We start from the raw sequence: 23,022 nt of genomic DNA, 5'->3' as shown, positions 1-23,022 counted from the left end.
ATCATGCACTGTTTGATTTAATAAAACACTTAATAGAAAAATGTGACAGACTGAAAATGATCTGTTTTAGGCTTCATATCATTTGGATGATATCCTTGGAAAGGAAAAAAATCTACGATATAAGAGCCTTACATTGCACAGACTAACAAGCCATAAAATTAAATAAGGTCTGAGATTGGCAATGATTGGTTTCTAATTAAGCAATTGGGTTGGAATGAAAACCTGTAGCCACTGCGGCTCACCAGGACCGACGTTGCCTACCCCTGCCCTAGGTGACTCCTGAAATTTATCACTGCATATAACTGATCCAATTCTTGGTCCCCCAGTCCACATCTGTGAAACATGGCATGGTTTTCTAGGTTGTCTGAACTGAATGCTGATACTCTGTCCACACTCCCCTGCCAAACAGACTTGTCATACGCAGCTACATATGTGTATCACCAATGCATAATATACAGTATAAGAAAACCTTTAATCGAGAACCATCTTATGCACTTTTATTTATTTCCTATGGGCACAGGCCAGCTTATTAAGGACCATATAGAGTAATGTTATGCTTTTGATAACATCAGGATAACAACTCTGAATAAAGTAGTAATTACAGAAAAAAAATAAATAGGGTAATGACATGACTGTCTTCTAAATTTAGCTCACAAACACTGACTGTTCCCATCCTAGTAAAACCTTTGTTATCATAAGAGGATATTTATCTAAATTTGAAGAATGAGACAAGAGTCTGCCTGACTGAAGTCTTCTCACAAGTAAGTTGAGAAAAGGAACTAACATTTGCCTGAAGGGTGGACTTCTTTTGCATGAGACAGATCACTTTAAACTCAAATGCCTTTTGGGGATGTTTGTTTGCATACAAGAGAGGAACTTAATTACACAACTAATTATAGAACAAGAGTAAGAACTGTTTGGTTTAAGCACATCATGAAAAGCTTGTTAAAGGCAGAAATTTAAGCTTTAATCTGATACTACAAAAGATCCTCCATATATTTTTTTCAATTTTTTTTTATACACAGTTTTGAACATGATTATAAATAAATATATTTTAAATAAATATTATAAATAAATATATTTTATTACATCCATCCATCCATCCATTATCCAACCCGCTGAATCTGAACACAGGGTCACGGGGGTCTGCTGGAGCCAATCCCAGCCAACACAGGGCACAAGGCAGGAACCAATCCCAGGCAGTGTGCCAACCCACCGCAGGACACACACAAACACACCCACACACCAAGCACACACTAGGGCCAATTTAGAATCGCCAATCCACCTAACCTGCATGTCTTTGGACTGTGGGAGGAAACCGGAGTGCCCGGAAAAAACCCATGCAAACTCCACGCAGGGAGGACCCGGGAAGTGAACCCAGGTCCCCAGGTGTCCCAACTGCGAGGCAGCAGCGCTACCCACTGCACCACCGTGCCGCCCTATATTTTATTACAGTTATTCATAAATATACTGATAATGTTTAAACAAGAAAACTGAAAATCTGTTTTTTATTAATAGTTCAAATCTATTGTGCTGTGTTAATTATAAGAAACAACCATTTTCACTTCTCTTGACATGAAGTATCATCTCACAGATAATCATTAATAATTTTCAAAAGTACTTGTCATTCATCACATTTAATTCTAAAGCCTTTTCTTTTTTCCCCTACTGGGTAAAAATCACTGATGAGCAAGAGACATTTTGGGGGTTATAGGCAAATGAACTGTCAAAGCAAACCTAGTGGTTTATTCAAACATCAGTTAAACATGGTTGCTCTCAAATTTTGCTCAAAAATCTGAACTGATGGCTCATGTGCTCTCTAGCAGCCAGTATGTGTCCTCTCACTAACCTCTCTCTCTCTCTCTCTCGTGTAGGTGTCCCTGCCTACCTGGCTATTTGCTATGGATCCATCACTGTAAGTTTTCTGATCTTCTACATCACAGTTTGGCAAGAAAATCGTTTCTGCCAAAACAGGAAGCAATAAGCGAGCAAGAGAGAAAAGATACTACTGACTTTTAATGTCTTACTATGGATCCATGCTAAAGTTTCATACTAAAATGTAGGCCATTAAGGTAATATCTGACTCATTAAACACCATCAAATGCATTATTTATTTATTCTCTCTCTATCTGACAAATGGCTTACGTAAATCAAGATGCTACAAGATTTCATAATAGCTCTTACACACTAACTTCAAGATGCATGAACTCAGGCTTCTTGACCTTAAGACTCAACTACAATAAGTTGATACATAAATATACACAAGCAGGTTTGCTTTAAACCGACTCTTTCTGGTTTGTTGGAGGAGGTTGACTATTGCTTTCTTGGTCCATTTATGATGACCACAGGGCATAGTATCCCTTGACTTTACTCTTCCATTTCAAATTGAAGTGTAGCTCTCTCTTTTGATATCCCTTTGCTTGTCTACACCATCTCTAGCATATTTAACTTCAGAAAAGAATTACTAATGAAATATAAAGTTGTAAAATACAATTTCCTTCCAGTAAATTTAAATTAAATAATATCCTGATGTTCTCTGGGCAGTATCAGTGTGGCTGTTGCGTAGATCGTTCTTAAAAAATAGCTGTAATGTATAGGATTAATATTTGAATAAAGGTATAGCTTTGCTATGATACCTGTTTAATTACAATACCTGAAACCTGATAAATGATCAGTAGTGATAAAATGATGAGAGTGATGAATAATGCGTGTGAAGTGACAAACTAAAGATGAATATGTCCTCAAGTGGACATTGTGCTGTTAAATGGCAATGGTTATGTAAATCAGACCATTATTGCAGCCTCACTTGAATCTTCCTTAAACCATTATTTCTTAAAAACATTCTCTTACCTCAGTACTACAGGCTGCTCCATCTGTAGGTGGAGGAGGCAAAGAGCCAGTGGGAAAAGGGATGTGGCTAAATTCATCCATCAAAGGCGGTGGTGGTGGGAAGTCACCTGTACAAGGACAAAATATATCTGTTGTATTTAATGTTTTACTATGCAGAATAAGCCTATAAATCTACATTTTAAATTTTGACATCAGAAAAAATTCAATTTTTGTAAAGTTACAGAAAAATGTGTTATAGGAGATTTACCCATTTGTTTACTTCAATCCCAAGGTATCCTGTATTGACATTATATGCGAGTATTAATAAGCATGAGCAGCAAACAAAGGGTACAGAAAGAAAAGGATAAGGCGGCTAAACTTTCATCAAAGTCAAGACTGGCCTCAAGGTCAAGGTATGGGCTACCAGAGACTAACCTAGAACAGACAGGCAAAGGAATTGATCTGCCAAGACCTCACGCTGCAGCAAATCCTCCAGCCGAAAAGGAAAAGTGGGAGCGAAACTGCAAGCGAAGCAGGCAAGGAAGGTTTGTTGATTTCATGAGGATTATTGGATCCGAGCATGGCCCTTTCATCCCTGCTGTTAACTGCAGCTAATACCCACCCAAGTCAACCACATCAACCCCAACCGGACTCACAGAGAAGACGAAACACACTTTCAAGGAGAAGGAAATGATTGCCGCACTCAAAGAGGACATAAATGATATAAAGAGCAATATAAAGAAAGAAATAATGGACCTAACAAGAAGAAAAAAGACTTGGAGAAACTTTAAAGTAATAGGTTTACTACAGCCTTTACAGAAATTCTGGGAAAAATTGATGACAAAATACAAGAAAATACGGGCAAGTTAGAGAGTAAAATTAGAGTATTTGCTGTTCAGCTTGTAGATGTTAAGCAAATGTTTACAACTCGTACTGAAATAGTTGAACAACTGACTTCAAAGTGCTAGCTGACAAATTGGCTGTGCTGGAAGATAGATATAGAAGAAACAACATCAGAATCGATGGTTTCTCTGAAAAATGTTGAAGTCGAAACCCAGTGATATTCATAAATGAACTATTCTCTAAAATAACTAGAGAGGACTTCAAAATCGGACACCAAGATCTCAGTAGCCTACTGTATACATGGATCGAAAGCCACAAAACCAAGAAGCCTTATTGTCTGTTTCAACAAACTACAGGCCAAACAAAATTTTATGTCCCATCTCAGACGGAAAGGGGAGATTATATTTGAAAATAACTGCATTCTTATATTCCCAGATTTCTTCCCTGCAACAGCTGCTAAACATGCCACATACTACAACATTAGTAGTAGTATTAGGGCCTATTGTACTCTGTCTCATTAAAAGTGATTAAAAGTGAAAAAGTTCTATAATTTTAGCTCTCCGAATGAAGCAGAAAAAGAGCTAATCAGACTGATCCTGACATCCTTTTGAAACACGATCATGATGTGTCTTGACAAGGCAAAGAAGATTCTGCTTGCAACTTGCAACCTACACCATATGTAATGAGGCATTTGCCGTAACTATACATTCTGTTTCCTTTTCAGCTACCTTTCCTTTTTTCCATCATTATATTAATACTGGAATCTCTTTCAATGAATATATATACTTCTTGGCAACTATAAAGTACTTATTTACAGGGTGTTTGTTTTTGTTTCTTTTTTCACTTCATATCCTTGATTTATTGTATTAGAAATGCATTATCATACATTATCTCAGTCTCAGACTGTACTTTCAAGATATCTCAATTTTAACATTTTCTACACCGCTTCTGGGTTTTGGGGTTCATTTTGTTATAAATATGCTCTGTCTCTCTTGGCATGTCAGAGGACCAGGAGCCTCATGTATAAACGGTGCATACGCACAAAAATGTTGCGTATGAATGTTTCCACGCTCAAATCGCGATGTATAAAACCTAAACTTGGCGTAAAGCCACGCACATTTTCACGGTAGCTCCAACCCAGGCATACGCAAGTTCTCCGCTAGGATTTACAAACTGGAGGCACCCAGCATCAAAGCAGTGCTACTGTTCCTGTGTGGTTACCCTTTCTTTTTTAGATCCACATCTCTGACACGGCTTTATCAAATACACTGAAACTAAGTGCATATTGTTTATTAGTTTAAGGCATCTGACTGTAATTAACCTGTAACAATATAATGGTCCAGAGAATAGCCAAAGTATTTTAAATACCATAGCTGCTTTAGCATTGTTACTCTCACTGCACCTTCTTTTTCTTCTTTAAGCTGCTCCCATTAGGAGTTGCCAGAGCGGATCATCTTTTTCCATATTACTCTCACTGCACCACTCGGAGTAATTATATCACTGTATCTGAGTGGGGAATCACAGATCTACAGCAGCTGATCGGAAAGAGAATTATCGGTATACAGCATCAAGCACATGCTGCCTCAGCCATGCTGTCTATTGAACTGCTCTCGCACGGCAAATGCTTCAGAGCCTTTCCTGTATGGACCTTGCGGTTCAGAAACAGTTTCATCCCAAGAACTATAAATGCACTCAATCAGTCCATCAAGTGCTCCTTGTAGAACTGTTTGTACTTATAAGTACAATTACCTCATTGTAAACTTGCACTACAATTATAATAGTGCACAACCTGAGCCACTTTATAAAGTGCGTATTTACATATGATGACGATATCATTTTTAAGATGAAATGCAGCAAAATATGTTTATTAAATTATACAGATAAAACTTTAACTTCATTTAAATAATCTATATTGTTAATAAATAAACATGTGAGGAAATGGTGTCACAGCGCTAGCTAGGTTCAGGGCTTTTCCTGCCTTGCGCTATATTCTTACTGGTGCTAACGCAACACTGGAAGGATAGATGGATGGAATAATTAAACGCATACTACGAAGATATTTCAATGTTCCTTAAAAGTTTTGATGAATCGGTGTTCTAAGCTTACAGATGGCTTAACATCTATTACAGAGCTGATTGTGTGGTGATTGGGTATTTGGAGAAAGAAAAGTAAGGACAGGAATTGGGGGTTAGTACGTTTGAAAGAGGCAGTACTGCTACAATAAGTATTTCATCGAAGGTCGTGCATGGCGCAGCAAGCATCTTGCGTGAGACATGAACAATCACTGCACAACCATGTTCCCATGTTTAATAACAAGCTTTAACTCTTATCATCATGAAAATGATATCACGTATACATCTCAGTATTTTAATTATTCAGAGAGCTGTAATATTACGAATGTAATGGATTCTGTGTCCTATCGAAGGAAGAGAAAGCCCAGAAGCATTTAATGTGCTGCTTTAGTTACGATGGGATTTGAGACACTAGTAAATTAAACCATTTTAAGATGAAGTTTATGATGTTCTACTTTAATGACAAAATAAACTATGTGATTAAAGTGGAAATTTTGAGATTAAAGTTGACATTTTGTGCTTTTTTCCCCCCACTGTGTGCCTGTTTTTTTCTCTGTACCCTAATAAGCTTTCATATGACACTAAGACGGTGGGCTACGACTCACCTTTTCATGGCAACTTTGATATGTGACAACTTCTTTTTTATTTCGGCACAGTGCGACTTTGTGAACTTGAGCTTTGGAGTTTCTCTGACATGCTATGTCACTCGATCAACTTCCTTTTGTTGTATATACCACTGTGTAAACCAACAAATAGTACGTTTTTCCTTGCCTCCACTTGGTATTCGCTGAAATTCTTCTATTTTCCCTCGTGCTTTTGTCATTGTCTTTTCACAGAAAGCTCAGCTTAACACTAGAATTACCAGAGTCTACAAAAAAACTTATAGATCCGGCCCACCTTAAAACTATTCTCACCTCTCCACCAGCGTCTTTTGTCTTCTAAATGTGCTGATTAAGACGAGCAGCAAGAAGCCGGCTATTCCATCCCCCACCACCGCAGAAAGTTCACTAAGTTTTCCCAGCTCATGCCTTGTTTGATTATCTGGGAGTGACTGAAGTGCTGGAGTTTTAGAGTGGAAATAATAGATCGCTATTTGGAACAAAGGCATTTCATATGTGATTCCGTTTCTACAGTAATCTGTGTAAACACATTGTTAAAACAGAAACTTTTTCATATTTTAGTAGTAAAAGACAAAATGTAGGCATAAACTATATAATGTATGAAGCCTGAAGTCCAAAGATCAAGTAAACACTTTCACAAATGGTTCAAGGAAGAGACAACAGCTTCAGTGGCATAGCTGTAAGATTTGCTGACTTATAATCAAGAGTCCCCGGTTCGATCCCCACTCACTCCTATATTTGCCGTTTTCAGTATTGAGCTGCTCCTTTTGTTAATATTATACAGTACACACATACATTTGGTTTGTGTCTGTAACACACGGTGTGCATTTATAGGACTTGTAAAAGTTAACTTTTTTTAAACTTTTATTCTCTCTAAATCACGATAACGATACATAGTACCACCCCCCCAACCAGGGATCTGACGCTGTTATTTTTCATTTGAAACGGAATAACTGGAGATGGGGCGGCACGGTGGCGCAGTGGGTAGTGCTGCTGCCTCGCAGTTGGGTGATCTGGGGACCTGGGTTCGCTTCCCGGGTCCTCCCTGCATGGAGTTTGCATGTTCTCCCCGTGTCTGCGTGGGTTTCCTCCGGGCGCTCCGGTTTCCTCCCACAGTCCAAAGACATGCAGGTTAGGTGGATTGGCGATTCTAAATTGGCCCTAGTGTGTGTTTGTGTGTGTCCTGCGGTGGGTTGGCACCCTGCCCAGGATTGTTTCCTGCCTTGTGCCCTGTGTTGGCTGGGATTGGCTCCAGCGGACCCCCGTGACCCTGTGTTCGGATTCAGCGGGTTGGACAATGGATGGATGGATGGATAACTGGAGATGTGAGTGGTGTTTTGAGACAATGGAACTGGACATTCTCTCATCTGGAGGGATTAAAGTTGACACACAAACGCTGGTGAATCTCCCTTCTTCGTATCTCAACGTCACTTGATTTTTTTTATTCAGTTTTATTGAGTGTTCTTGCTCATGATGAATTAGTGTGCACTTTATGGTGTATGATGTCAAAAAAAATACAAAAAAAACACAGACGTAGGTATATATGATATTTGGAATTACAGTAATCCCTCCTTGATCGCGGGGGTTGCGTTCCAGAACTCCCCGCGAAAGGTGAAAATCCGCGAAGTAGAAACCATATGTTTATATGGTTATTTTTATATTGTCATGCTTGGGTCACAGATTTGCACAGAAACACAGGAGGTTGTAGAGAGACAGGAACTTTATTCAAACACTGCAAACAAACATTTGTCTCTTTTTCAAAAGTTTAAACTGTGCTCCATGACAAGACAGAGATGACAGTTCCGTCTCACAATTAAAAGAATGCAAACATATCTTCCTCTTCAAAGGAGTGCGCATCAGGAGCAGAGAATGTCAGAGAGAGAGAGAGAAAAGCAAACAAAAATCAATAGGGCTGTTTGGCTTTTAAGTATGCGAAGCACCGCCGGTACAATGTAAAGGTAGTCTTTCAGCATTTTTTAGAAGAGCGTCCGTATCCTCTAGGTCAGTGTGTGAACAGCCCCTCTGCTCACACCCCCTCCGTTAGGAGCAGAGAATATCAGAGAGAGAGAGAGAAAGAGAGAGAGAGAGAGAGAGACAGAGAAAAACAAACAAACAATCAAAAATCAATACGTGCCCTTCGAGCTTTTAAGTATGCGAAGCACCATGCAGGAAGCATGTCGCTTGATAAAGCAGATGCACAGAATGGTACAACGTGAAGGTAATCTTTCAGCATTTTTAGACGAGCGTCCGTATCGTCTAGGGGTGCGAACAGCCCCCCTGCTCACACCCCCTCCGTCAGGAGCAGAGAATGTCAGAGCGAGAAAGAAAACAATCAAAAATCAATACGTGCTGTTTGATCTTTTAAGTATGCGAAGCACCGTGCTGGAAGCATATCGCTTGACAAATCAGCCATATGTAAGCCTAGCAAGAAAGAGAGCAATGTGAAGGTAATCTTTCAGCGTATATTGAGGAGCGGCCGTATCCTCTAGGGGTGCGAACAGCACCCGTGCTCACAATATATTTGAGGAGTTTTATTTAATACGTAATACGCGCTCTGGTTGGGTAGCTTCTCAGCCATCTGCCAATAGCGTCCCTTGTATGAAATCAACTGGACAAACGAACTGAGGAAGCATGTACCAGAAATTAAAAGACCCATTGTCTGCAGAAATCCGCGAACCAGCAAAAAATCCATGATATACATTTAAATATGCTTACATATAAAATCCGTGATAGAGTGAAGCCGCAAAACTCAAAGCGCGATATAGCGAGGGATTATTGTATTTCGGAAAACTTTGTGACACAGATGCAACATTATTCATATTCATTTACATAACATCTTGCGGTTTGTAATCAGTGACTACGTGTTTTTTTTCCCCGATCTTGCCAGTTCCCACATGTTGCTGTGTGCTGTTTCTTTTGTACTCCAGGAAATGCAGAGGATAGAATAGTACAGAGCAGTAAGTTCAGCGCTATATGCAATCATCAGATTCAAATGTTAACTGTTCACACATATGCAAGGATCATCTTTCCTACATTTACAACGTGTGTACCTGTTACAATGTACACGCTTCTCTCTATGCTGTGGTTTCTATTACATACCTGAAAGAAAGAGACAATATATGTGAAAACATCATCGCACTAATGCAATATTATTTGAAAATGAACAGTGTCAGATCGGGTGTGGATTTATGCTGGTGCTATTTGTGAAAGAAAAAAAAGATCAACATGTGCGTTGATCCTGCAGCACTGAATAGGCTCACGCGCTCTAATGTCCCCTATCCCATCCCCCCAAATCCCCATCTGACTCGAAGTAACAGCGCAAGTACAGACACAAACCAAGTGTGATCAAGAGTCCCCGGCTCGATCCCCACTCACTCCTATATTTGCTGTTTTCAGTAGAAAGCTGCTCTTTTTGTTAATATTATACAGTACACACATATACTTGGTTTGCGTCTGTACGTGCGCTGTTACAGTCAGATCGGGAGGGGGGGGGGGATGTAATGTTAGAGCGTGTGAGCTTATTCAGTGCAGCAGGATCAACGCACATGTTTCACTTTTTCTTTCAGTACATGTTTATCTAGTGACTTTTTTGCCTGTCTGTCTCTCTATTACGCAGTGCTCTGTCTGTCTGTGTGTGTGTTATGGATCTTAAAAACAACAGTTATAAGGACACATGTTCATGTCAATTGCAGTCTCAATTGTTAAATATTTTAAAAGGAGCATCCCACATGGAAATATAACGATCTCATTAACTGACAGTGCATACCAATTTATAAATTTTATGTCTGTTTGAGGTTATAAAAAAAAAAAAAAAAAAAAAAAAAAAAAAAAACACTCTCTCCTCAACAGGGAATCGAACTCAGGTCTCTGAGGGACAGTAAGCCTGCTGCGCTCTGAGACAGCAAATCTTACAGCTATGCCACGAAAGCTGTTCCATTGTTCTTGAACCTTTTGTGAAAGTGTTTATTTGATGTTTGGACTTCATGCTTCACACATTCTATAGCTTATGCCTACATTTTGTAACATTTATTACTAAAATATGAAAAAGTTTCTGTTTCAACAATGTGTTTACACAGATTACTGTAGAAACGGAACACACATGAAATGCATGTGTTCCAAATAACGATCTATTATTTCCACTCTAAAACTCCACTTCACTCCCAGGTAATCAATCAAGGACGTTCTAAGTCGGTGGGGGGATGGAATAGCTGGCTGCTTACAGCTTGTTTTTATCGGCACATTTAGAGGACAAAGGATGCTGGCGGAGAGGTGCGAATGGTTTTAAGGTGGGCCAGATCTACGAGTTTTTTTGTAAACTGGTAATTCTAGTGTTATGGGCTATTTATATTGATTTGCAGAATTCAATGAGGCGTAATTCGGGGAGGAGTTGGGGCAGGAAAGCAGGCGCGTGCACGTGCATTACTTTTCACGCTGACAGGGATTTATGTAGCAGAACAACGTGGAAGTTGGCATTCACACAGATTTATGCATCTGGATATTTTTGTGCGTACGAACATTTCCGCTTTTGTGCTTACACCATGTTATAGTGTGAGTTCTACATATGCCGTTATACATAAGGCCCCAGGACTTCATGAAGTGTGATCTGCTTCACTCTGGGAAGCAAAAGGTGGGGTGGGGGGAGAGGGAAGTTGAAAGTTTGCTATTTCTTATTTATCCTTTCTAACCCAACAGAACAATAGGCTTCATAGCTATAACAACTGGCAATAATATGAAATCTAGGTCAAAGCTATCATATGTAAAAATGTAGAACTTTCACTTAAGAGTACAAAATGTCTACAAAAGTTCTGAAGCAATGTTTTTATGGCCAAACAGTGAACTTTATTAGATGGAACGTCAAAAAGTCACAATCCAGGGTTCCCACTCTTTTTAAGGAATCATTTTCCAGGACATTTCCAGGAGCTTTTTCCGGAAATTCATGACAGGATCTGGTCATACAGTCATACACTTTAGTCGCAGGCTTAACGCCATTTTAATTTCTCTTTGATTATGCAGGGACTTAGTGTCACCGATATGCTAAATTACATAAAGGCAACACCAATTAATGCACTGATGTATAATGGAGTTGTTTGACCTCTTTTTGTTACACACTGTTTTAAACTGCAAAACTCTTTTAAAGAAATAAATGCCTCTTGGATTATGGAAAACTATCCAAACACTGACATATACTGAGCAATTCCATAATGTTCAGTATAGAGCTGTTGATCACACCATGAAATAGGCTACCATAGTGACCAACGACAAAGATTATAATAAAGAACTTATCTTTGTGGGAAAAGAAGCAAAATACATCCATTTTAAATCATGATAGCCTTGCCATCAATTCCTGAGTTGAAAACTTGGTTAAACTAGAAAGAAATCTAGGAACAAAGGATAAGAGCCTGAACTCCAGTATATTGGAATAAAAATCAATCTATAAGTCACTGTAGTGTAACCTATGAAAAAGGCATCTGGTGTAGGCCTAGGTTTAGAAACAATGCTGGTGTTGCTCCTTGAGGTCTGATAAAACTGCATCCAGACCGATGTCCTCTTTCTTTTTTTCAGCAACACTTTTACGATAGGCATTAGATTTTGTGAGAAGTGTAAAGTCCTGTTTTCTCTCAGCCTTCTCTGCCATTGCATCTGCTTCTTCTTGCATTGCCTCAATGCTAGTGATTATTTTCTGTCTCTTTGCTGCCACTTTTGTGATTTCAGAGCGGAGCTCTTCTCTTTGCTTGTCATTTTCAGTTTCCTTTTTTCTTCTTTTTTTCATCATCAAGGTATTGGACATATCGCATCCTGGCATTTCTGCAATGCTGCAAGAGGGGCTTTGGCAATACTCCATCAAATGAGCCACCAGTCAAAGAATCTTGGATTAGGCGAAGAGACATCAGAGTCCTTCCTTTCAGATTTGTAACCAGCATGTCCTTATTCACAGAGTACCCTCTTTCGACCGCTGCTTGCCCATGTGACAATGTGAACAGGTCTTTCATTGATTTCCACAGAATTGCGTACTCTGCTTTGTCACCAGCAAATCTTCCCATGAATGCGTCCAGCCGACAGGAGCTACTTCTATACCCTTGAAATTCCTCCTTATGGTGCTGCACCATTTCAGTGAGGAACATCTTGTACTCAACTCAGGATTTGGTCACAGTCCTCTGCTGTATGCCATTTGGCGTTAAGAAGCAGCTGTAAGAGCTTCTCAAACATGGAGATGGCACGCCTTTCATCACTGATCATAGTTACTGGATCTAGGCATGCCATGTGCCTTACTGCTGCATAATTCAAAGGGCATTTGTCCAGCAGTTTCTTTGCTGTTGCGGACAGGAAGGCTACACATTCTCTCCGGAATTGTTGACCCGGCAGCGGTTTTTCAAGCAGCTTCTCTGAGGCTTTCTCAAGAGCTTGTTTGGTGGCAAAGCCAAGATCCACCTCTTTCAGTGGCAAATGGAGTGTTTTGTCCAGTACATCAATTTTAAGCATTTGGACAGGTGTTTTGATGTTATCCAGTACCTCCCTCTTCATAAAGCATGAAATCAAACTCTTCAGAAGGGCCTGAAGGTCTTTTGCCAAAAATGGCATCATGGGGGCATCAGTCTGGAAAGTCTCAAGAAAGGGTTTCAGCTACCTTGCCACATAGGCAAAAAACTAATTTTGCCTCAAAAAGGGGGTCACTAACAGCCTCTATGACCACATTGTATGATGTTGACGTTGGCATTTTACTCTTTGGCAGTTTCTTGTAATTGTCGACAAATATTTCAACATGTGGCCACATCTTAAGTGCTCTCTCTGCCACTGGCAAGTCCTCTACCCACCTGTGAGCACAGAATTTTAGAGGGAATGTTGATGTTTTGGTAATTTCAATAAAGTCATCCCGTCTGGCTGGTGTGTCATGAAAAAGCTGCCAAAGGGCTCTTAGTTTGCCACCTATCCTCCATCCACTTTCCTTCTCGCCTTGTTGTCAGCTACTGACAAGCTAGAGCAACGAGGGTCAAAACTCAAATATAATTGCCTATACATGTCTCAGTAGGTGGAGACATTGCGCAGCAGAGGCCACGACCTAGCTCAGCTGTCATCATATCTAGACTTACGAACAGCAAGCTGTTTCAAACAGAAAAATTAAAAAGCGAAAACAGAAATAAAATTCCAGGACAAGAAAGATTATTTCCAGGACATTTGGCCATTTCGATCAGTTTCCAGGTCATTTCAATGACTGGAAAATAACCCTCAAAATTTTCAGGTTTTCCAGGACGCGTGGGAACCCTGACAATCACAATTAAAGAGAAAGAAAGTATTCACTCACTTAACAGGTTTAAATGCCAAGGTAGTATTTTTACAGGAGTCTCACATAAAAAATAAGGACCAGTTTTTGTTGGAAAGGGATTGGAATGGCCAAAATTTTCACTCCAGCTATACAAATAAAACTAGTGGTGTGGGAATCATAATACATAGAACTATCCTATTTGTAGCATCAGACGTAATATGTGAACCTTGAATGACATTATACCATAGTGATGGGCAATTTATTTAATACTAAAGCGATTTTGATAAATATCTAAGCACCTAAATTGGATGACAGAGATTTTATCCAAAATGTATTTGATTCTACTCCTATTGTGAACATTCATAAAATTATAATCCCTGGAGACTTTAATTGTGTTATAAATCTACACCTGGACAGGTCTTCAGCTATAGCGGCAATATAATCTAATTCTGCAAAATTAGTTTCACAGTTTGCAATAGATCAGAACTTATCAAACCCATGGAGATTTTTAAATCCTGACCTTAGAGCATATTCTTTCTTCACACAAGTTCATCATTGTTACTCAAGAATTTATTATTTCTTCAAAGACAATACATTTTTGCCCATTATCAAATCGTGTAAGTACGACACTATTGTTATCTCTGACCATGCCCCTCTGAACATTGAGCTTAACTACTATGTCCTACACACTCATCTCGTAGCTGGCGTCTTAATCCCCTGTCCTTAGCTGATGACCACTATACAGAATTCATATCCAAGCAAACTGATTATTTTCTGGAGACAAAAGCCACCCCAGAAGTCTCTGCAGTTATACTCTTGGAAACTCTGAAGGCTGTTTCTAGAGGACAGATTATTTTATATCTTTCTCACAAAAATAACTTGGAAACCAGGAAGGTGTCTGAGTTAATCAGATGTAGAATACGGCAGGTCTCTAAATGAGGCATTTTATAGAAAAAGACAGGTTTTTCAAAAATAATTTAACCTCTTGACTACTAAAGAAATGGAACAGCTCATCTTTATATCGCGACATCATTATTATGAACATGGAGAAAAGGCCATTAAGATTTTATCTCAGGAAATCCACAAGCAGGAAGTCTGCAATACAATAACAGCAATTACCAACATTAATGGAGATAAAATCATAGACCATAGTTATCTATACTTATAAAAGGCAAAGCCCTCACTGACTGACTCACTCACTCACTGACTGACTGATTGACTCACTCATCACTAATTGTCCAACTTCCCGTGTAGGTGGAAGGCTGAAATTTGGCAGGCTCATACCTTACAACTTACTTACAAAAGTTAGGCAGGTTTCATTTCAAAATACTACATGTAACGGTCATAACTGGAACCTCTTTTTTGTCCATATACTGTAATAGACTGCAGCTCGATGGCCGTGGGAGGCGGAGTTGTGTATCGCGTCATCACGCCTCCCACGTAATCACGTGAACTGACTGTGAACACAGTACGTAGAAAACAAGGAAGAGCCCCAAAGAGCGCTGAAGAAAACATTCATTACACAATTGAGAAGGCAGCGAAATAATAAGAAGCGAGCGAGTGACGCATACAAGCATATTCATAAGTGCAGCTACTGCGGAAACAAAGCACGGTGTAAACCGTAAGTTTAAATTAAGTTTATAGAAACGCTCCCGCTGACGTTTGCAATACCATATTATACCATACCATATATATATATACTAGCAAAATACCCGCGCTTTGCAGCGGAGAAGTAGTGTGTTAAAAAGGTTATGTAACCATATATATACATAAACATATAAACATATATATACATATCTACATATACACATATCTACATATACATATACACATCCACATATACATATATATATATACATATACAAATTTACATATCTACATATATACATATATAGATATAAATATAGACATACATATATACATTCAAACATTCACATATGTATATATACAGTATATATATATATATATACTGTATATATACATATCTACTTATTGGCTCCTGTATTTAGGATATAGCGGGTTGGATAATGGATGGATGGACATCTGTATGCATAGCCCTATTTGCCCGTTTTCGTTTTTTTTCTTTCTTCAGTAATATTTCAGTAAACCCGGAGCTTGTCAGTTCAAATCCTGGTACTGACACCACTGTGTGACCCTGAGGAAGTCACTTCACCTGCCTGTGCTGCAAAAAACAAAAGTAATGTAACAAATTGTACCTCAGATGTTGCAAGTTGGTGGAATAAAGGCATAAGTAAAATAGATAAATATGTATTATACACATAGGAACTATTCATTTATTTTCAGTTAAGTCATCTGCAGCAAACTTTTATAAATGAGGGTTTCTTATTTTTAGATAGTGCAAACTGTTTCTTCTTCATTGACGTTTTCTCTTGGAGAGGTTTTTTCATTTCATTGAAAATTAAAGCAGCAGCTGCCAAAATATGTAGCTTTCTTATTAATTTTTCAACATTGTGTAAAATAAATTTATAAAGTAACATAAAAGGTTTAAACACTGGTTATCCTTTTACACTAAAATATTACTAAAGAGATACAAAAAAAGTAAAAGGGATATGTTCTTTTTCTTTAAGGAGATTAAATATTACTGAAGAAAGAAAAAAAAAAAAAAACAGCCAAATGGGGCTATGCAAACGAACTTAAAAGGTTTAAATAAAACAGAAATATATATTTTATTTTTACTTGCTTAACTTGTGGAGGGTGTATCCTGTAGCAAAGCCCTAACTTTTTTCGTGAAAGCCCGTTTCAGTCAATAAGTCTTAAAAAAAGGTGTAAAGATATTGACAATAAGCTAAGCAAACCCAGGAAGACATGGAATCGTTTAAATCAAGTATCATTACATCTTCCTTTCTTAAAGAGAAGTAAGGCAGTACTTATAAGCTTACATATTTATTTATATATAGACATACATACATATATATATATATCTATATCCGAAGCCGTGCATGCACACTCTTGAGAATGCAACGTACAGTTGTACAGAAGAAAAGCAATCTTGCCTCAAATGAATGGCAACCTTTTGTAGGTCTATGAAGTTAATTTAAACTTTAGGTTTACACGGTGCTTTCTTTCCGAAGTACCTGCACTCATGAATATGTCTGTATGTGTCAGTCGGTCAAATCCACGCACTTCGCACCGGCGATGTACCGCTTTTAAATTTTTATTAAGAAGAAAAGAAAACCTTTTTAAATTGAGGGAAAATATACTAATAACAGTTTGTTAAGGATCTGTTTTTTTGTGAAGCTGCCTTCACTCGAGTGATCACTTCGACCTGACTTGCTGGCCAACTATAAGCGTTACCTGGTAGGTAACCACCCATACAATCAGATTGTGAATCAGACTACGAATGCCGTGAATGTAATTACCCCGATCTACATGTTGTCAAATAAACGAACCACACGCCGTGGAGCGGAATGTAATTACCCCGATCTACATGTTGTCAAATAAACGAACCACACGCCGTGGCGCAATTTTAGGGGCTTTGCCTGTAGCGCTGACGTCCGAGGTTCTATTCCCGTAAGGGAGTGAAGTGAGTGGCTGGTTACCTACCAGGTAAAGCTTATGGTTGGCCAGCAAGTGAGGTAACATCAGCCACGGTGCCTTCAGTTGTGAGAAGCAGATCATAGAATGATTGAAAATAGTTTACTGTCAAATAATGCAAAGAGTACGCGACACGTCTTTCCCCCTTATTCTTGGCTCATCAGGCGTATACACTCACTGCACTCGCTTACGGTAATCGAACCTCGGACGTCAGCGCTAGAGGGGCTTCGCAGCGGTGAAGTATTGCTTTTAAATTTTAATTAAGAAGAAAACCTTTTTAAATTAAGTCTTAAAAAGAGGTGTAAAGATATTGACAATAAGCTACACAAACCCACCAAGAAATGCAATCGTTTAAATCAAGGCGCGAGTCAAAAAACACCATCCCATAATATTAGTTAACGATTAACACATTTCTATATGTATTGAAAGCATACAATACAACTGATAATATGTTGCGCTTATTTATCTGGTGTACCGACATTTTTGCGCGTTTAACAGCTGAAATCTAACGTGGTTTGTGCCCTTCAGAATGAAAACAGTTTGCATTTACCTTTTTAGTAAAAGGCGAGCTTTTAAGCCTGAGAAATCACCCCATAAATGCACACGTTTAATTGCACGTGTTAATATGTATGCTTACGCAGTATTAAAAGACAGTGAACAACGTCATTTACCTTTGTTCCCGCGTTTGATAAAAGGCGAGCTTTTAAGCCTGAGAAATCACCCCGTAAATGCACACGTTTAATTGCACATGTGTTAATATGTATGCTTACACAGTATTAAAAGACACTCAAAAATTAACGTCATTTACCTTCGTTCCCGCGTTTGACTCGTGCTGTAAATCTCTTCCTTGTTTTTAGTTCACGTGATTACGTAGGAGGCGTGATGACGCGATACGTGACTCCGCCTCCTCCATTAGAGTATATGGACAAAAAACAGGTTCCAGTTATGACCATTACGCGTAGAATTTCGAAATGAAACCTGCCTAACTTTTGTAAGTAAGCTGTAAGGAATGAGCCTGCCAAATTTCAGCCTTCCACCTACACGGGAAGTTCGAGAATTAGTGATGAGTCAGTCAGTCAGTCAGTCAGTGAGGGCTTTGCCTTTTATTAATATGTATAGATATATATATATACATATATATATGTACATATGTAAATATGTATATATATATGTCTGTATGTGTATGTATATATATATATGTATATGTGTTTGTATGTATGCGTGTATATTATATATATGTATGTATATGTATGTATGTGTATATGTATATATGTATATGTGCGTGTGAATGTATGTGTGTATATGTATGTGTATATATATATGTTGATATGTGTATATATATATATGAAAATATATGTGGATGTGTATATGTATATATATATACAGTGGAACCTCTAGATACGAGTTTAATTCGTTCCAGCACTGAGCTTGTATAGCGAATTTCTCTTATCTAGAACAAACTTCCCCATTGAAAATAATGGAAATCCAGTTAATCCGTTCCGCACCCCAAATATATTAACATAAAAATCAATTTTCCTAACAAATAACACTGATAAATTATATATACTGTAGTCTACCTTTAATAAATAACACTGGTAAATAATATAACTGATTATTAAAAGAATCAAAACAGGTGTCCAAAGTGCAGTAGAGCGTTCAATAAATCTTTAAATAAATAATCCTTAAAACAGTTGTGAAGTGGAGGTTTAAAATACACAAGAATAACAATCCTTTAACACGAGGTTAAAACGTCAAAAGGATGCAGTCTTTAAAAAACAGATGACAATCCCCGGTGCTTCTTCTCTATTAGCATCTCACCTGCGGGCTCTGCAACAGGCGAGACACTCTTAATGCAGCTGACCTTCTCTACACCGTCCTGCTTCAGCTGTTTGGCTCGCCTGTTCAGCTCACTGTTCAGCTACACGCGAGCCTTCGCTCGCTCGCTCGCTCTCCCGCACCGCCCGCCCGCCTGCCTGCCTGCCCGCTCTCTCTCCTCTCTTTTCTTTTACTTCTTCTCCCCCTTAACCGGCTCACGCTTCTCTATATATGCGGGGAGGACATGGCAGCTGCAGCCCATCAGCCACAGGAACAATCATGGATGTGGGCAGTTTCCCACCTGTGCACTTAAGTGAGAAACGCAGACACCGCAGATCGCGGCTCGCAACTGCTACCACGCCCCCTCGCTAAGCCGCGAGCTATACCCACAGCCTGGCTCGTTACGCGAGCCAATGCTCGCATTTAGATCTGAATTTTTCGCTCATACTTTCCTCGTATTTTGAATTTCTCGTATACAGAGGTGATTGTATCTCGAGGTTCCACTGTATATATATATGTATACAGTGATCCCTCACTATATCGCGCTTCGCCTTTCGCAGCTTCACTCTATCACGGATTTTATATATATATATATATATATATATATATATATATGTATACAGTGATCCCTCACTATATCGCGCTTCGCCTTTCGCAGCTTCACTCTATCACGGATTTTATATGTAAGCATATTTAAATATATATCGCGGATTTTTTGCTATTTCGCGGATTTCTGCGGACAATGGGTCTTTTAATTTCTGGTACATGCTTACTCAGTTGGTTTGCCCAGTTGATTTCATACAAGGGACGCTATTGGCAGATGGCTGAGAAGCTACCCAGCTTACATTCTCTCTCTCTCTCTTGCGCTGACTTTCTGTGATCCTGACGTAGGGGGTGTGAGCAGGGGGGCTGTTCGCACACCTAGACGATACGGACGCTCGTCTAAAAATGCTGAAAGATTATCTTCACGTTGCTACCTTCTGTGTGCAGCTGCTTTGTGAAGGGCACGTATTGATTTTTGACTTTGTTTTTCTCTGTCTCTCTCTCTCTCTCTCTCTGCTCCTGACGGAGGGGGTGTGAGCTGCCGCCTTCAACAGCTTTGTACTGGCGTGCTTCGCACACTTAAAAGCCAAACAGCCCTATTGATTTGTTATCTTCCTCTTCAAAGGAAACAGAGAGGAAAGCAATGTTTGCATTCTTTTAATTGTGAGACAGAACTGTCATCTCTGTCTTGTCATGGAGCACAGTTTAAACTTTTGAAAAAGAGACAAATGTTTGTTTGCAGTGTTTGAATAACGTTCCTGTCTCTCTACAACCTCCTGTGTTTCTGCGCAAATCTGTGACCCAAGCATGACAATATAAAAATAACCATATAAACATATGGTTTCTACTTCGCGGATTTTCTTATTTCGCGGGTGGCTCTGGAACGCAACCCCCGCGATGGAGGAGGGATTACTGTATATGTATATATATGTATATGTAGATATGTATATATATGTATATATGTATATATTTGTTTACATAACCTCTTTAACACACTACTTCTCCGCTGCGAAGCGCGAGTATTTTGCTAGTAAAAATATAACCCACACATTTAGAGAGTACATTAATTGCTTATATTCCACTCAGTCTAAAGAACCTACACAATCTAATGAATTCTTTGACTCATTACAGATACCACAGGTAGATACTCTTAGTGGGGTGGAAATGGTTAAATCTCTGACACTCTCAGAATTAAGAGATGCTATAAACTTACTTCAAAGTGGGAAAGCAGTCGGACCCAGTGGAATTTTATAAAAAAAAAAAAAAAAAAATGTTTAAATAAGTTAGCTCCACTGTTATTAGCAATTTTTACAGAAGCTAAAGACTACACATTCTACCTCAAACTTTTCACCAAGCATTAATTTCCATCTTTCCTAAGAAAAATAAGGACTTCCTACAATGTGCATTATACAGACCAGTCTCAGTCATGAATAAGGATGATAAGATATGCCCTAATGTTCTAGTAAGGATTGAGAAAGTGCTTCCTTCTGTAATATCACAAGAACAAACTGGATTTAATCAAGGCAGGCACTTAACTTCTAATCTTCGATGTTTGTTTAATATATTCACCCATTAAACATAACATCCCACAGATCTTACTATCTTTACATGCAGAAAAAAGCATTTGACATGGTTGAATGGGATTACCTATTCACCCCATTGCACAAATTTATGTTTGACCCAAACATATGTGCATGGATCAAACTACTCTATACTAGTCCAGAAGCCTCAGTGCGTATTGACAATATATTTCAAAAACAACAACATTTATTTATATAGCACATTTTCATACAAAAAAGTAGCTCAAAGTGCTTTACATAATGAAGAAAAGAAAAATAAAAGACAAAATAAGAAATTTAAAATAAGACAACATTTGTTAACATAGAAAAAGAGTAAGGTCCGATGGCCAGGGGGGACAGAAAAAACAAACAACAAAAAAAAACCCCAGAAGGCTGGAGAAAAAAATAAAATCTGCAGGGGTTCCAGGCCACGAGACTGCCTAGTCCACTCTGGGCATTCTACCCAACATAAATGAAATAGTCCTCTTTGTATTTAGAGTTCTCATGCAAGGACTTGATGATGATGGTCAGGCAGACTTCTGGCTTTTAATCCATCCCTGTTGGAACATCATGGTGCTTTGAGTAGATGGTGGTGGTTGCGCCACCACCAAAAGGACACCGGAAAAGGAAACAGAAGAGAGAGTAGGGGTTAGTACAGATTTTAGAATCACCATGAATAGTTATTATAATGAATTGGATATACAGAGTATCAGGATTAAATTACAGTGAAGTTATGAGAAGGCCATGTTAAAATAATGTGTTTTCAGCAGTTTTTTGAAGTGCTCCACTGTATTAGCCTGGCGAATTCCTATTGGCAGGCTATTCCAGATTTTAGGTGCATAACAGCAGAAGGCTGCCTCATCACTTCTTTTAAGTTTTCTCTTGGAATTCTAAGGAGACACTCATTTGAGGATCTGAGGTTGCAATTTGGAATATAAGATGTCAGACATTCTGATATATAAGATGGGGCGAGATTATTTAAGGCTTTATAAACCATAAGCAGAATTTTAAAGTCAATCCTGAATGACACAGGTAACCAGTGTAGTGACATCAAAACTGGAGAAATGTGCTCGGATTTTCTTTTCTTGGTTAGGATTCTAGCAGCTGCATTCTGCACTAGTTGCAAACGATTTATGTCTTTTTTGGGTATTCCTGAGAGGATTGCGTTACAGTAATCTAGTCGACTGAAAACAAACGCGTGAACTAATTTCTCAGCATCTTTCAATGATATAAGAGGTCTATTTCAGACTACTTCAAACTAGAAAGTGGTACTCAAGAAGGATGTTAAGTATCACCATTGCCTTTTGTAATCGCCTTTGAGCCACTGGTTGTTTACATTCGAAATGCATCAGAGATAAAGGGGATTTTCATAGAAGGACTTCAACAGAAAATATTATTATATGCAGATGATATGGTATTGTACATATCTGACCTACAAAATTCTGTGCCAGTAGTCCTAAAAGCTCTAGCAGATTTTCAAAAGATATCTGGCCTCAAAATTAATTTGAATAAAAGTATACTTTTTTCCAGTGATCTATCTAGCACACAATACTAGACCGTATACCTTCCCATTTATCTTAGCATATCAGTTTAAATATCTTGGGGTAAATATCACAAGTAAATATAAAGTTTTTTTTTCTAACAACATTTTGCTGTCTGCATGGAAAAAATTAAACAAGATGTGAATAGATGGCGCACCCTCCATCTCATGTTAACAGGTAGAAACAACACTGTTAAGATGATCATCCTTCTCAAGCTTATTTTCCTTTTTCAAAGCATCCCCATACACATTAACAAATCTTTTTTCAAGAAATTAGATTCAATCATAACCTCATTTATTTGGAATGCTAAACATCGATGCATCCAAAAAACAACCTAAAGCAGAAGGGGGTATGTCACTACCTAAATTTCAATTTTATTATTCC

At 38.5% G+C, this 23,022-nt stretch overlaps 1 protein-coding gene across 2 annotated transcripts in view; it reads right to left on the bottom strand.

The window, feature by feature from the left end:
* lpp (LIM domain containing preferred translocation partner in lipoma) overlaps positions 1 to 23,022 on the bottom strand; it is a 538,541-nt gene that overhangs the window by 313,077 nt on the left and 202,442 nt on the right. For both annotated transcript variants that reach the window (XM_051922238.1, XM_051922237.1), the window contains one exon: positions 2,851 to 2,957. In XM_051922238.1, coding sequence (XP_051778198.1) covers positions 2,851 to 2,957 — 107 coding nt within the window. The remainder of the gene's footprint in view (positions 1 to 2,850; positions 2,958 to 23,022) is intronic.

Source organism: Erpetoichthys calabaricus, chromosome 2, assembly GCF_900747795.2.
Source record: "Erpetoichthys calabaricus chromosome 2, fErpCal1.3, whole genome shotgun sequence".
Classification (NCBI taxonomy): domain Eukaryota; kingdom Metazoa; phylum Chordata; class Cladistia; order Polypteriformes; family Polypteridae; genus Erpetoichthys; species Erpetoichthys calabaricus.
Note: the sequence above shows the minus strand (reverse complement) of the source record. Positions and strands in the feature narration are given on the sequence as shown.